The following is a 17,411-nucleotide window of genomic DNA, read 5'->3' on the forward strand; positions in this document are numbered from 1 at the left end:
TCAGTTCCCAACACAGAGGGTATCACATCAGACCTTGACCACCTACCAAGGCTTTTATGTCAGAGAGAAATACATTTCCCTAAAGGGAAATAAATATTTAAGAAAAATAAATTTACGACATTCTCATTTGGGGACCAAACCTATTGTCGAAATCAACTTTCTAACTGTTTTCTAAACAGTTTTTCTGCATTAACTTGTACAACTCCCCTACACAGTCAGTACCCTCTATTATTAGAGGAAAAAAATTAATATAACTCTGAGGTGTAAGGTAGCATCTCACAATTTGTACATCTGTGATTATCAATGTTATTAGTCTCGTGATAAATGCTTTCAATCCTTTCTCCATTCTCATAAAATTTGAAAAACAAAAATGAGGTCATGTTATAAATATTGTTACACTTGGTTTTTTTCACTAAACAAATACATCATGAGTATTTCTCCACAGCAATGGAGTGAACTCTAACTTCTTTAAAAAAAAAAAATGGTATAATATTCCATGTATATATGTCATGACATCCTACCTTTCTTCTACCAACAGACACTAAAGTTATTTCAGTGTTTGCCACCAGAGACAATATCTGCATGCACACAAACATACATACATTCACATCAATCCTTTCCTTTCTAAAAAAGTCTTTGAAGAACCACTATTAAAAGATAAACACATCCTTTTAATTGTATAGATATTACCATATCCTATCCATAAAAGTGGTAGCAATAGCTCACAATCATTATACGAGTTCATGTCCACATCCTTGGAGTCAGAAGAAAGGAAACTAAAAATAGGTATGCTTTCCAGCCACCATGAAAACCACCACCATCACAACCAACAAAAAAACCTAACAAAGGAAAAATTATTTCAAATTATACTAACAGAAATTCCAGCAGGGTGGGGTCCTACTGTTGCCAAAGTAGGATATTCTTACCTACAGGGAAACATAAAGTGGCAAAGGACTACTTGAGTTCTGTGAAGGGTTATAAAACAGAGGAGAGAGTTATAATAAAGGAGACTACTTCAGAACATCTGAGAAGCTCAGATAAGAGGACGGAGTACAAAGCTGGGTCAAGAGACCAGTCATCCTTTGACACTCCAGCAGTTAAGTCCATCTCTCTCCCAGATTAGGGCATAACCAACTGAAATCCACTGGACTGAAAATTTTTTCCAGAGCAGGATGACAGAAAAACCAATAGGGCAAACTAGGAGGGACAATTTACCTCTTAATGGAGAAAATGAAAACTATTATTTATAGCAGCATAGGTAACTTGATTATCTGCAAATTGGTGCAAAACAGTAAAAGAAAAAAAAAAGACAAAAATTTAAACCAAAACACTGTTTTAGAGCATGCCACCAAAAGCAAAACTAAAAAAAGATCTTGCTTAGGGTTAAAGTATAAGGGTTGGATTTAACAGGCATATTACAATTGGAATTTGAGACAAACGTACACTAGAAAGTATGACATGTATGAAGATTCAAAGATAATCTAAAGATAACTGAGAATTAACTATGTTAACTTTATTTCATTAGTTAAATAGCCTGTCTATAATGTTCACAACTTTAATTGCAAAACAGCCTTTAACGGTCATTACATTAATGAAGCAAATGCTAAACATCAAAGTGATCACTCTTTACCTTTGAGACAGCAGGCATTTTATTCTCTTTTGGAACTGCCAAGTGTTTTCTTTTCTCTTCTGACCTGTACGTCTTTATTTCTTCTTCTCCCTTTGCAGTTCTCCATTCTTCTTGCCTACTGAAAGAGAATTCAAAACCACATATCCTAATCTATAATTTCTGTAATCGATTTCTCCCCAAAGGAAATGTCAGGCATCAATGTTTTCTTTTCAGATGAGGCATGTGATAAAGATTTATGAGCTTCAATTCAGAGGCTGTGAGTTCTAGACATTTAGTATTAAATGACTGGATGTCTTTTCAGTAGGAAAGACAGACTGTCCACTTGAACTTGATACTACCATTTCTGCTATGGTCTTTGGCAAATAGTTTTAGGATCTAGGAACATTGTCAAACATTAAAAACAGAATTTAATGGTAACAGTGTTGGGTTTATGCTGTAATAATCTTAGTGTGCCACAGAGATAGTTGGAATCTTCAAACAAACAAACAGAGGGAGATCTACTACTAACTCCCAACGCCCTGAAAGAACTGCATACTCTCCAGTGAAAGCAAGGTCAGGCCTCAGTCATGGAAAAAACTTCAACTCTATCCAGGTGTCAAGCTGAATCTGAGGAACAGAAGTTTTGGGGAACATTAACTGTGAAGTTTAATTTCATAGAACCTGAACTCACAAGGACAAGAGAATTGTTTTAGAATTTTAATTCCTTAAAACTTCAAAGTTTCTGAACTGCAAGGGTATTTAATCTCTGAATTTTAATTTCTCTCTGGAGTTAACACAGTTGGAAGGAAGTTAATATTCAAACTTGGGAGTGCCCTATAATGTTGATATTTTATTACTAAGGTGTATTAATGCTGTTATTTTATACTTAACTGCAGAACCTCTAATGCAGTTGGTTGGAATTCTGAATGGAAATGAATGAACTTAAATCTTGTGAAAAGAAAAGCCTTGGATTTAATTTTTTTTAATTAAACTTTTTATTGAGATAATTATAGATTTACAGACAGTTCTAAGAATACTACAGAGAGGTTCCTTATATCCTCTACCCAGTGCCCTCCAAAGATGGTATCTTCTAAAATTATAGTACAAAATTATAACCTGGATCCGGATGTTGAATACAACCCACTGATATTCAGAATAACCCAGTTTTATTCTACTCATGTGTGTATGTGTGTATTTAGTTCTATCCAAGTTTATCACACGTATAGGTTTCTATATCCATTGCCCCAGTCAAGATACAGAACATTTTCATTACCACAAAGATCTCGTGTGCCCTGTTAATCATCACATCCACCTTCCTCTTCTCTCCTCAGCCCCTCCTCCCCACAATGTCTAGCAACCACTAGTCTGTTCTCTGTCTCTATACTTTTGACATGTCAAGAATAGTCTCTAAACGGAATAATACATTCTCAGCATAAAGCCCTCAAGATTCAATCAAGATGTGTATCAATAGGTTATTTCTGTTTAATAAAGTCGTATTCTATGGTGTAGATATACTGTAGTTTGTTTGATTATACACTCAATGAATGACATCTAGGGTATTCCTAGGTTTTGGCTATTACGAATAAAGCTGCTATACGTTTGTGTAGACGTTTTGGGGTTAAAATAAGTTTAATTTCTTTGAGGGTAAGTTCCCAAGAGTGCAATCAATGGATCTTGTGATAGTCTAGGTTTCTATGAATATGCCAAACTGTTCCAGAGGGGCTGCACTGTTTTACATGCATTGCTGGGTAGGAAGAGTGAACCAATTTCACTGGCATGCTCTAGAAGGAAGATCTAGAAAGAAAACCATATTTTAGAATGGCCCAGTTCTACGCCTGTTTGTAATGTATACATTCTGTTCTGCATTTTAAAGAGGCAAACCACTGCCTCACATGGAGAGAAATACCGTGGCCCAGTGCTACCTGTATTGAATTTCAGTATAAGGAAGCAAACATTCATGGAGATAAGTTATGTTCTTCACAGCTGTATCAATAATAGAAGTAATATTGTGATTTCCTATTTTTCTGAGTTATTTTTCAATTAGTCAGATCTTTTTTTAAAATGATGGGTGTTACTTATTACTGCACCCTCTTCAAACCTTAACATTATAATTAACAAGTAGACATGAATATAACTAAAAATACACTAAGAGGATGTTCATCTGAGTGTATTTGTCATCAGAAAAAATTATGGTTTAAATTTAAACTTTAGAAAGTGTATAATCCTAAAACTTAAAACAAATTTGAAGTATCATCCCATCAAAAAAGCATAATCAGATTAAAAATATTTTAACTATATAATTACTCTATTAAGAACTAGATAATCCTAAAATCAAATTTGTTCCATTTTTTAATTACAGTACAGTATTAAAATATACAGTTAAGTATTAGTTGGGGTTCAAATGGACCTCATTCATGAGTATTTCATTACTGAAGAATCAAAAGGAATTGGATATAAACTTCTCTCACAGCAATGACCTTGAGAATAGGACTACATTAAATCAACACTTTTTAATTTTACATGTATACTTTTAAATGGGCTTCCCCAGTGGTTCATTTGGTAAAGAACTCGCCTGCCAATGTGGGAGATGCAACAGACATGGGTTTGATTCCTGGGTTGGGAAGATCCCCTGGAGGAGGGCATGGCAACCCACTCCAGTATTGCTGCCTTGAAAATACAGACAGAGGAGCTTGGTGGGCTACGGCCCATGGGGTTGCAAAGGGCCAGACATGACTGAATCCGCTGAGCACACACACATATATTTTTCAATATTAAAAAAACAATAATAACCTATCAATAAAGAATGTATTTTCACCATGCCTGTGAATGATTAGTAAAATCCATAAAAAATTCAGTTGCAACAAACTTTATCTTTTAAGATACAAGTAAGCAAGACAAACTAAAGTTCAAATATGCTCCTCAGTAAAATCTTGCATATTTGTTCAAGCCAAATTTATAATTCCCCCCATTCACCTTAACAACTCCCACCCCCTTAAGTATCATTTACGTGAATCATCCTAGAAAGGGACATTTACTGAAATTTAACTTTTCTCCAGAGTCATGAATAGTTTAAAACATTAGCTCTTTTCAGATAAATTTAAGACAAATTAGAGCTGGAAAGGTACTCTGAAGACCAACTCAAAATGAATACAAACAACTTGTGGTACATCACAATTTGTAAGTCCCCTTACCTGGCTACACCAGATGATAGCTCAGGTACTACCACCCTTCGACTCCAAGCTACAAGATCCCGCTCTGTGGCTATTTCACTTCTCGGTGCATTACTGTGCATCTGCCGTACACCTTCGATTTGACCACTACGCCTTAGTCCTACATTAGGTGGTGAATGAACCTCTGAGGTAGAACTTGTAGAGCCTAAGAGCAAAAATTAATATAGAAAGCTCTATTCAGAGATATTTCTCTATTAGCTTATAACAGGAAACAAACCAAAAAAATATCAGGAGAAAAAAATCCATACTATCTTTCACATGAAACTTCATACTATGGCAAATAATCAAATTACCAAATCAGGAACTAAATCACAAGCAAAGCTTAATGAAAACAAAATTAAGGTTATTTAGTTGACCAGGTAAGTTAATGAATCATAACTACTATCTCCAAGGATGTAAAATCATTATTGTTAAAAAATGCCCACTGTATGTTTTGGGGAAAATCATGTAAGAACCAAAAACAGACAAACCCAAGGACATTTACAGTTCACAAATCTGCTTTAAATTTTCTCTAAAATTTATTAATATACAACAATAAGGGGGATGAGATGTTCAAGAATGTGGCTTTGAATGTATTCCACTATCAAAGAAATTTATTCAAGAACTTTATTTGAAGAAATTTATTTTTAACATTTTTCTAAGTTAAACATGCTCATTACAAGAAATCTGTAAGAATATACCTACTAAAAAGCTCATCGTCTATAGTTTGAAACCTTATATTATGAACACTTTCTTAGGTCGTTAAATATTTTTCAAAAGCACGATTACACTTATTTTGGCAGTCAAATAGTTCGTATCATGGATTTACTATATTTGTTAAATTGTGTGTTATAGGCTTAGACTGTTTTAATTTTTTAAATATTGTACTTAAAATAGTCACTGCTTACCTCTACTTAAACGGCTGGTATTACTGATAGCTGCTTCACCAGAACGTCTCAGGTCTTGCTCCTGCTGTAGTCTTTGAATCATACTGTCCAGTGGGCTGATTTCCTGGTTTGCTTGCTGACTTAAAACTTGATTCAGTCCTATGTAAAGCACAAAAATGCTAAGGATACTTCAAACCATTTCATTCATCAACCTCACTTTGAGTCCAGAATTAAACACAAATGTTGCTTGAATAAAAGACCTAAAACGAGCAACTGTTAATGTTAGGGGAGAGGAAAAAAAGAAAAAAAAAGGAAACATACTCCCTTTAAATTTAATTTATTAAAAATAACAATGATGACATAACTTTTACTAAGTGTTTACCATGATTCAGGTACTCAAAATCCTTACAATATTATAATTTCATAGGTATTATTAATTCTACCTTATAGAAATAATTCTACTTTATAGAATTAACTCTACTTTATAGAATTAATAATACCTATGGAATTGTGATATTGTAAGGATTTTGTAAGGAATATTGTAAGGATATTTTAAGGAATTAATAATATCTATAAAGTGGAATTAATAGTACCTATGGGATTATGGTATTATATTTCACCATGGTTTTATATATGGTATTATAAAGTGAAAACCAAAATAACTGTTCAAAGTCATATATCCAGTTAAGTGGCAAAACAAGGATTTAAATCTTAGATCTTCTTTTAAAAAGAAGCAAACCGGATTATCCACTTTCTCAAAAACCTTTACCACTTTATTCAACAAATTTCTTATTGTCAACATAAGGAAAGTGATGAGAAAATCAACTCCCATTCGAATCTTCAACTAATGTTAAATTTCACCCTCCAAAACAGCAACACTTTTCATTCCTATCCTGCTTTTAAACTTTCAAAAAGTTGATCACTTCTTAAAACAATCTTCAATGTGAATAGGCTAGCTAGTCTTATTTGCTCTCTCACATCACACTATCTTATTCACCTTAATAACATTCATCATAATTAACTATATATTTATTTGTAACTGTTTACAAACCTATCTCACTCCATAAGAACAAGGAATGCATTTTTTTAATTCACTACTGAATACCACAGCTTAGCAAGTGTCAGGGACAGATGAGATTTACAATTTATGTTGCCAAATGAATAAGTGAACCAACTCATCCCATACCAAACATAGACTTACTCTATTAGTCCCCAGAAGGTTATAAATAAATATAGCCCCAAATTAATTAAACCTCCAGTGTTCCTTAACTGTCTTACAATACTTAAGTATTATTCAAAGAACTTTTAAAAGAGTGTAAAAAAATCATTTTACTCATTTGTTCAAAACAATTAAAAACAAAGTTCTACCCAATTATCCATTTTAAAAGATTTCAAAAGGAAAATTTGGATGTCTATTCAAATGGTCATTTACCTGAGGAAGTTACCCCCATTTGAGGGATGAGCTGCTCCTCCCTGCAATTTTCACGACCAGGAACTAGTCTCTGATATCTTGATGGATGCGGATTACCATCAACATCAACCAAAAAAGGGGGTGGCATGAGATGAGGGGCTTGCTGAGTCTGTTCATCTAATACAAAATTGTTGGCATCACGGATAAGGGGCCGATAGTCACTATGAAAGAACATCTGATCTGCAATCTATAAAAAGAAAGACCCATAAAAGACTGGACAAAGAAAAATCTATCATTACAGATTTCTAATGGAAGGCAAACATTTACATATAAATCATGGTATTAAACAATATAAAAGAGTAATATTTTCTAGAATTGTAAATAAATCTTTATCTGTACTTTCTGCATTAAATTTTATGATTAGAAAAGTAGATACTATGAAATCTTCCCTTGAACAGGAAGAGACTGTATTCATAAAAAACACTAAAAGTAACATAATTTGAAATCAAATGGTAAAATTGAATCCATGCATAAATCTTTCAACAATACTTTTACTTTCCCAGAGCTACCATGATTTATCTTGTTTTTAAAATGACTATGTATGGTCATTTGATTTAGTATTTTACAATGAAAAATCAATTTATTCTTTGAATTAAACTCTTGAATGAAACCAAACTAATACAATTTAAGAAAATCCATAAGTATACAGTAAGCATGGTTTATATAATAATATTAAAAACTGACATCTCTAAAATTTCTGAAATAAAAATTCATACCTAACACATCTAACTTCAAAATTTTATCATTTGGAATTTCTTAAACTTGAACTTCCATTTTTATTATAACATTTTAAACAACTCTACCACAAATACACAATTTAAAACTTTTAGTCACTAGTCTCAGGATCTTTAATTTTTTTTAAATTAGCTACCATCAAAGTAGGCCATACATTTTTTGAGAACCACATAAAAGCCACAGAACTGTACCCAGATAAATGCATATTATCCACATAAGTAAAACATTTTACATAATTTCAACAAATCCCTCTATGAACATCTCTCATATATATATATATATAAAAGACATACCTTATATACCCCAACCTAAGAACTGCTATCTAAATTGTTCCAGCTGGCTAAGTAAAAAGTTATTTTTTCTGATATATAAAAATTATAACTTCCCTCCATGAAATATAACCCATAAACATTTATGGATTTAAAAGCAAGCAAACAAACAATTATAAAGAGTAGATATATAGAGGCATCATCATACTCTACCTTGTCATATTTGCTACTGGAGCCAAAGCCAAAAATTAAAAGATGCCCATGAGAGTCTGTGCATGCAAAATGCTGACCATCAGGAGAGCATTTGCAGTCAAATACTGCGCCATGTCCTTGGCCTTCAATCTGAAATGTATTTAACCGACAATCAGAAAACTGCCGTTAAAATATAAAGAACTGATTGGTGACTATTGTTACTAAAATTCTATGGTAAAAGATATAAGTATATATCCTATTGAAGTAAAGATAAAACACAGTATAGTACAAAATTTGTGAATATTCATGAAAAGTGCCAGACTAAAAGCCTCAAAAACCAATGTATTAGCTTTATCCATAGACCAGACACAAGTCAGGAAATAGAACACCACCATTCTCCCCCACCCATAGAATTCTGCTTCGTGTCTTTAACCCAGATTTAAAATGTAATTGCACCTTACAGTCCATCTTATCTGTATTTAATCAAGCCGTTTCAGCAAAGGCTGACAATGTGGAGTAACTGTAGTGATTTTTGTAACTCTTGAAGTAACAGCCAGAGATCACTGCTCACAAGACACTAAATTTTTCTTTGTGGTAATAAATTCCCTTGATGGTCTGACTCATTTTTTAAATGGTGAATTTCAAAGGTTAAAGAAAAGGTTTTTTTTACCTGATAATTGTTTTCTGTTTTCCAGTTCCATTAATCCAGAACGAATGGGTTTCTCCCTGCAACCTGTCAATCAAACAGAGGTGGCCAATCACCACTCTGAATTTTTTGCTCTCAGTGCTTCTTCAGACTATGTTCCAGTTGAAAACTTCTTTAGCAGTGTTCTGAAAGAGTAAAAATTCTACCCTATCTAAAGCACATCTAGGGACTGAATTTCAGAAAACAACTAAAATAGGGAGTTGACTCCCTAACAAATAACTACTAAGGATGATTTTCAACAAATGTGACTGGATTTCTGGATTAGCAGAATCGGAACACACACACATTATCAGGTAAGAAATACCTCCTCTCTGTTCCGGTATCCACTGATCTAGAACAAATTGAGTTTTATTAGTAACATCCCCAAATCCCAGTAAATGCTTGGAGAAGAGAGAAGTGGTAATTTTCTGTAGTGTTAATAATATGGCATAGGGATGAATGTATAGTTCACCAAGTACAGAGTGAAATTAAAACTCAGAAGAATAGTTGACTTCTCGAGGCAAGTTTGCATTCTGGTCAAAAGAGAAAATGTTCTAAAAGGAAGGGCTGTGCCTAAGAAGTTTACATAGTACAACAAACAGGTTTATCTCAAAAAGAAAACTGGTTTTTCCTCTGGCTTGTTGAAAAGAAGGAATGAGGACACTGGTGCTTACTAACGCTGTTTTGAATGGTGATAATAATAGAAAAGCAATAACTTTCCTTAAAACTTAATCACATGAAAGAAACTTGGTGAAACAATCTATGTCTAATACACTAAAAGATATACATGAAAGCAAGAAAACGAATGAGTGAAACAGGATCATTTCCTGGTTGTGAAGAATCCTGGAGGATAAGATAACAGAGGAAGGAACTGATTCCAACTCTTAAACTATTCAAAACTGAGAAAGAGAAGAACTACTTCTCCAAATCAAGCTAAGTGTGTTAGTACCCAGACAGCTTTGTATTTTCTAAAACATGAATGGCTACAAGTAGAAATGTCTGCATTCACATCTCTATTTTTCAGTGCTGTCTAGGGAAATAAAACATTACATGAACAGTTATAAATGAATAACTAATCACATGAACAAAGTTTACCTCTAAATAGGATTTTACATAAGAAAATCAAGACCAAAGAATTAAAACTGTCTTGACTGTGTGTTGTGATATTTTATTTATCTCAATTCCCTCAAAATTTCATAAAAGACAAACAGAGAACAAAACAAAAACCCCAACTACTTCATAAATCTTACATAATACATGCTTCCAATTCTACGTATGCAGCAGAATAGAGGAAGGAAGAGACCTGCAAGTCTGACTCAGCAATGCTAAAGGATCTCTGACAGACACTCCTAAGTATAGCATCCTTCATATAATGTTTAGGCAATCCTGCTCTACATTTTCCTTTTGGGGTGGCTGAGGGAAGTTGTCATGAGGATTAATCAACCCTATATCCATGCTATCTACCATTGTTTACAGTTAGCAGAAGATCTCTAAAAGAATACCTGGGAGAGGTGAACTTTCAAAAAAGGAAAGAAAAAACTAGCAATCCTATTGAAGATCACTGTTTTCTTATACAGTAACAACTGCCATTGTGAATATGGCATGATGGTGCTGATTTTCTTGGGATAAGCCATCTGTATAACTCCAGAGTTATGGAGAATATGAAATTGTATTTCAAAAGTACATTATTTGGATTAACTATTCACTAAAGAAAACAGATCTGCCCTACTTACAAACCAATTAGAAAAGGTGCCCTCACCACCTTATTTAAAATGCCAAATTTATCTTTTAAAAAAGGTCCTCAGATAATAAACAGTCCTAACTACAAAATGCAGTCTAGGCTTTCTAGTTATACAAAGTAGGAAAATATTTTCCTATATAATTAAATAGGGCTTTCCCAGGTGGTACAGTGGTAAAGAATCCACCTGCCAACACAGGAGACAAAAGAGATGTGGGTTTGATCCCTGGATCCGGAAGAATCTCTGAGAAGGAAATGGTGAACCACTCCAGTATTCTTACCTGGGAAATTCCAGATAAAGGAGCCTGGCAGGCTACAGTCCATGGGCTCGCAAAAGAGTTGGACATGATAGAGTGCACACACACACACATATATAACTAAATATACCCTAGCTATTTTTATGATTTATGCTATGATTAACTATGCCAACCACAAAAAATAGTTCAATACTTCTCTCTGAAAAGAAATCTTTCTCAGATTCTTCTTAAACCAGGGTCAAAATATTTATGATTAAGAATACTTAAAAGAAAAAATTTAATAATGAAGGCAGTGTTTGAATATGCATGTTTAACTAGAAATCAATGAGACCTACATTCAAAAATGAAATGGAAGAAAATAAATATCCTCTCTCTTCATATTAAAGCTATAAAGTTAAATGAAGCTATATTATGTATCAACTATACTTCAATTAAAAAATATATTTAGGAAATATAGTTAATGAACCTATCATAAAATTAAATGCTCAATAGGAGAATAAGTCAACATAAAATTTAATATTATGTATAACTTATTCTAGTACTTATAATCATGCTCTAGTAAGTTTAAAAACAGGAAATAAAAACACCAAATTTTCAAAATAAGTAAAGTTAAGATGAACTATTCCCCTAATAAAATCAAGCATGCTTGCTACACACTATTTGGGACATATGTAAACGAAGACCACACAATAAAACTCATTAAATCACAATAATAAAATTGAGAAAATCAATGAGACAATGTTTACTTATTAATGCAAAAACTCAAAGAATGGGAGTTGAAAAAAAAACAGAAAAATATATTCAGTAACTATGATAAGGATATTTTGTTCTGTTTTTTTAAAATAAAAGATGAAAATACCAGAAGTTAAAATGACTCCTTTGTAGGAAAATTCTCATACTAACTGAAGAATTCTAGAAATATTTCCAAGAAACGAGCAGCGCAATCTTGTTAGAGGCTTATATTCAACTTGGAAAAAATTAAATCAATACAAAAACTTATGAATTAAGAGCTTTGATGATGACAGAACTGTCATATTTAATGAAGAATGTTGTTGCTTTAGTTGCTAAGTCGTATCCAACTCTTTTGCAACCCCTGGACGGTAGCCCTCCATGCTCCTCTCTCCATGGGATTTCCCAGGCAGGAATACTGGAATGGGTGGGTTGCCACTTCCTTCTCCAGGGGATCCTCCTGTCCCAGGGATAGAACCCGAGTCTCCTGAATGGACAGGTGGATTCTTACCGCTGAGTTAATGGGAAGCCCTAATGAAGAATACTAATACCCTTTTCAAGACAGAATACAATCCAGAACTTCTAATATAATTCTTGTGAAGTAGAAAGATGAATACTTAAAGGAGACAGAAGAGTGAGGCCCAAGAATGAAAAGACCTCTCCTCTAGTAATGGGTACATCACAGTATCGCTGGGAAATGACAGAGATCATTTAAATGATCACTAGAGTCCTATCCAATTATTATATCCTTTACACCTAATTTTCAAGAAAGCTTTTGGAAGAACTGGATAATCTGGATATGAAGTATGCTAAAAGCACCAGGATGCAGACTAAAATTACAGGGTCTAGGTTACATCAACTGTGAGGAACACACACAGAGATGAACACAAGAAGTATGAATTCCTAAAGGAACTCAATCACGATGGTTAAAATATGGGCTTTCTTAGGCAGAATCATCTTTTCAATGGAATTACCCCAAGTCTATGACCAGGGTCAATTTTTGGGTGGCTCACACGGTAAAGAATCCTCCTGCAATGCAGGAGACCCAGGTCTGATCCCTGGGTTGGGAAGATCCCCTGGAGAAGTGAATGGCTACCCACTCTAGTACTTCTCTCATAGCTCAGTTGGAAAAGAATCTGCCTGCAATCAGGAGACCCGGGTTCAATTCCTGGGTCGAGAAGATCCCCTGGAGAAGAAAATGGCAATCCACTCTAGTATTCTTGCCTGGAAAATTCCATGGACAGAGGAGCCTGGCAGGCTCCAGTCCACTGGGTCCCAAAGAGTCAGACAACTTTGAAATATATCATTTTAAAAAATATACTATTGATTAGAAGGGAACAAGTATCTCGCCAAGAAAATATTCCACAATTTAAAATTATGAATTTTAAAAAATACCCTAGTACTTTTATGAGACAGACTCATATCCCAAGAATCAAAGAGCTGAGAAACTAAATTTATACTAAAAATTACCTGTAAAAAGCCCTTCCTTATGTATAAAGAACCTTTAAAGCTTATCAACCCGGGAAAGAATAAACTTAAAAATTAAGAATGTGCATGAGATACTAGAGACAGACACTGTCATACCTATGATTAAAATATGCTCTGGTCACCTTCTAACTACTACTGTAGTTAAATGTAAATAAATATCAAGGGAAACTATCACACTTCAATGGTCCAGGTATCAAATTACTTCAAAAGATTATTTCTAAATATTTACTTTAACACTGAAAATTCTTTAATTAAAGGCAGCATTATTACATATGAATTAAAGATAGCTGTTCAGAATAAATGGCTCCAAGATAAATAAGTTAATATAAAAAAGAAAACTGTTGTAACTGGCTTAATAAAACCAGTAAACATATAAAAGAGATTTTGAGGAATTCTAACATTCACCAAAAGAAAAATATATTACTGAAATAAATAACTCATTTTCAAATTTAACACTATTTTGTTTAACCATATTCTGATTTCTCTGAGGAAGTAAAACTGTTAATCAAGTCCTCCTTGAAATTTATTCTCTTCCTCTGGACTCTATGATACAGTAATAGCATAATGTCTTTCCAACACACTTTCTAGAGACTGTAATCTCTTCTCCATTCTGCTAAATATGTTCAAGGGTTGACCCTTAAAACAATGAAGGAGATTAGGGCTGCCAACCCTCTGCACAAAAAATCCACATATAACATAGCAGCCCTGCATGTATGCAGTTTCTCTATCCCAACAGTCTGCATTGTATGGATTCAACAAACCATAGATTCTAGGGTAGTACACTGTAGTATTTATGACAAAAAATTTGCACATAAGTGGACCTGCACAGCTCAAGCCAATGTTGTTCAAGGGTCAACTGTACTTCTAAACGTTTAAACCTGCTACACTGTCCTGTCTCTATGAGTTAAGACAGTGTTCTACATGGAAGAGCATAGTTCTTTCTTTCTACAAGTAGCCTTTCTGAGTAGTCTATCTCCAAGTGCTGCCTGTCCATTAACACAAAGATAGCCCAACACTATGTCACAACATATGAAAGTATCAGTTTTCTTTCACATCTTTCACATTTCCATTAATAGTAATATTGTTGTCAAGATTACATAAGCTCAACACTCTCCATACATTAAATTCTGTTACTCTATAGCTCTAATCTTTTAATCATCACAAAACACCAAGTATTATATAATTTTCTTTCACAAATTTACTACCCATTCCTACAATATTTCATTATGATTTCACTGATGAAAGCAGATTTCCACCTAATCCAATTTCATACCTGAAATACTACCACTGGCAACCAACCTATTTTTCTCTTAAGTTTTTGGAATATAAAGTAATTTACAAATTAATTTACCAATTAACTCCCACTAAGTTAAATATTCTTTACAAGTAATATGAGGGTACCAACAAGCCACTTCACTTTGTGTTTTCCATTTTATTACCCATTTTTCAAAATCTATCCCAGAAAAACTTTCTAAATTACTCTATGAACATGTCTTAACATTTTTTATTTGGTTATTGATATATTTCTCTTACTTCTTCCTCCTCTGACCATTCACCCCGAAGTGATCCTCACATTTTTAAATGTACCAATTATCTTTCCTCATAAACTATCTATCATTTCTAACTACTTAGCCACATTTACCTTTTCAGGTTTATTTTATCTCCCCAAACTGCAGCAAGGTGGAGTAAAAAGACAAAAAAAGGACAACGTCTACATTTTGTGCTTATATACAAAATAAGCACTCAAATATCTGCTAATCAAAATGTTTATGCCTGCATATTTATATTCAACAATTTTATATACTTTCCCTTATAACTATCAAATCTCAAATATCCCTGTGATAGCAAATCATGGAACACATCAAAAAATTACTATGTAGAAGTAATTCACCAAATACAGTATGACAAGCAAGAGACAAGTTCACATTCATGGCAACAAATTTTAAGATATGTTTTTCACACCAAGATATAGACAGAATCAAAAGAATCCCAGAAATCTGAAAGAAAATGTCAATAACTAAAGTTTATAGTCAGAAGACTGAAGGTAATTTCTTATGCAGAGAGGCTGAAACAAAGACTGGAAGCATAAAAGGTTCTTTTAACAAACAGTGTTAAGTATATGATATCTTGTTAGATGATGATAGGTAGTGAGCTAAGAGGAAAGGAAGGAGGAAAAAAGGAAAAAGATGAAGGAAGAGAGAGGAAGAGAAAGGTCTTGAAATCTTAATTCACAAGAGAACACAATACAAAATACACCTATTTCGAGTTTATTTCTCCCTTTCTTAGATACATGTAGCTACAATTATCCAAAACTAAAACAGAAGTCACACTGAGAACATGTTAATGTCAGAAGTAGGCATGTGCAAAAATTCTGAGTGGTGGATTGGCAGCCTCTGCTTGTTTGGAACGTTGCAAGGAGAAATATATTGTTCTGGATTAGTGGACACTGGAACATTTTTTTAAAAATCTCTTAAGTAAAAGAAAGGTTAACAATTATAAAAATAAGGAAAATTTGATTATATAAATGAAAATTGTTATTTGGAATTTACCCAGGAAACAACAAAAGCAAAGCAAAACTTAAATTCAGTAAAATTGCTTTCTAGCCAGAGACATTGTACTCTTCAATATCAAAACCAGACAAAAGGCAAAAACTAGAGCTTTAAAAAACATTATAGAAATAGAAAGATATGAAAAGACAGACAGACATAGCTAGAACAACAGAAATAGAAGAGAGCAGAAAAGATCCAGCGAAAGTGCCAGACATACAACAAAAGCTACTAAAATGGGATCTACAAATTCCAAGTGGCCTAGTACTAAGAAATTTCAAAGTCTCTTTTCATATCTTTTCAAATCAACTTAATATTCACTTAGTTAAAGTTGTAGTTAAAATTTAGCTGTACTGTAATAACTTAAAGGGAAAAGGGGGTATAAAAACAACTCTGTTTTTAGGAACATTTATGTTCATATGAAAACTTCTAAACTTGCCTATCTCTTTCAGAGAATGGGGAATAATACAAAAGCCCTCAACTTTAGTTAAGAGAGTTTGTACACATTTTCAAGTTATTTGGAGGATTAATTTATCTGCCTCTTTGCATTTAATAGGACTTTAGAGCCTCTTAACTAGAATTCAGAACAACCCTTATCAAAACAAGATAAAGTTTATCTCCTGACACTGCCAAAGACAAAAATGTGGGATTGCTCAACTCTGTGCAATTAGTTTGAAATAGTCTTAATGTATACTATCAACCTTTAATAAAATATCTCAAACTACTCAATCTTTGCCCAGAATACTTAAGTTACATAGGATCTGTTCAGCTGAAATAGGAATAACTAAGCTTTTAGATGAACATAAATAAGTAAAGCTTAAGGCCTAGAATTAGTATTTTGTTGTTGTTGTTCTTTGAAGAATAAAATTATCTCATGTTAATCTTCTCTTTAGCTTCTTTCTCTGGTTTTTTAAAAAAAGAAAAGGGCTCAAACTTTCCACCTTACATAGTATGCTTTTTCAACAAGTACTTTTAAAAGTTTATGTTAAGATTATTTTACTTTTAGTTAAAAGATGAAACAGAGGGGCAGGAGAGAGCAAAGAGCAGGTACTGTCTATCCTGTTTTATGTCCTGAGTTAAACCATCTCACTCATTATACACTTCTTAGAAGAAACAAAAACAAACCCAACACACACCCCCTCAAGTGCTTTTATCATGCAGATCCTCTATTAAGAGGAAAGCTAGCAATAAAAGTAAGAAAAATAACCCCATCAGTTTTTCTAGACAATACCATCAGCAAGTTGACAATCTATTTATAAGATTCTGAAATAAGTTAGGGAATTATGTAACAGACAAGGAATTAAAAACATTTTTATCTCAATTCTCAATCTTAAATCTTTTAATGTGTTTACAGATTTAGATGGTCTTAAAAAGGTTTTAAAAATGTGCTTGATACAGAATAAAAAAAGGAATTAGAATATTTATCTGAAAGATATCATTTGCCATACTAAAATGCTTCCTATTTTAAAATCTATTACCTTTATTAATAAATTCGTTAAATTGTAATTACTATATGTGAAACATGGATTTTTAAAGATACCTTGAAGATATAAGTTTTTTACTTTAAAACTTTTTAAAAATTTCTGTAACAGGCAA

General features: G+C 33.2%; 1 protein-coding gene across 3 annotated transcripts in view; it reads right to left on the reverse strand.

Moving 5' to 3' along the window:
• PHIP (pleckstrin homology domain interacting protein) overlaps nucleotides 1-17,411 on the reverse strand; it is a 121,285-nt gene that overhangs the window by 46,212 nt on the left and 57,662 nt on the right. For 2 of the 3 annotated variants that reach the window (XM_070449817.1, XM_070449815.1), the window contains exons 16-20: nucleotides 8,394-8,522; nucleotides 7,138-7,363; nucleotides 5,727-5,864; nucleotides 4,801-4,984; nucleotides 1,631-1,748 (exon numbers count right to left, since the gene is read on the reverse strand). In XM_070449817.1, coding sequence (XP_070305918.1) covers nucleotides 1,631-1,748; nucleotides 4,801-4,984; nucleotides 5,727-5,864; nucleotides 7,138-7,363; nucleotides 8,394-8,522 — 795 coding nt within the window. The remainder of the gene's footprint in view (nucleotides 1-1,630; nucleotides 1,749-4,800; nucleotides 4,985-5,726; nucleotides 5,865-7,137; nucleotides 7,364-8,393; nucleotides 8,523-17,411) is intronic. The other variant, XM_070449816.1, reaches the window with a different exon arrangement.

The sequence above is a fragment of the Odocoileus virginianus genome, chromosome 19 (genome assembly GCF_023699985.2).
Source record: "Odocoileus virginianus isolate 20LAN1187 ecotype Illinois chromosome 19, Ovbor_1.2, whole genome shotgun sequence".
Taxonomy (NCBI): domain Eukaryota; kingdom Metazoa; phylum Chordata; class Mammalia; order Artiodactyla; family Cervidae; genus Odocoileus; species Odocoileus virginianus.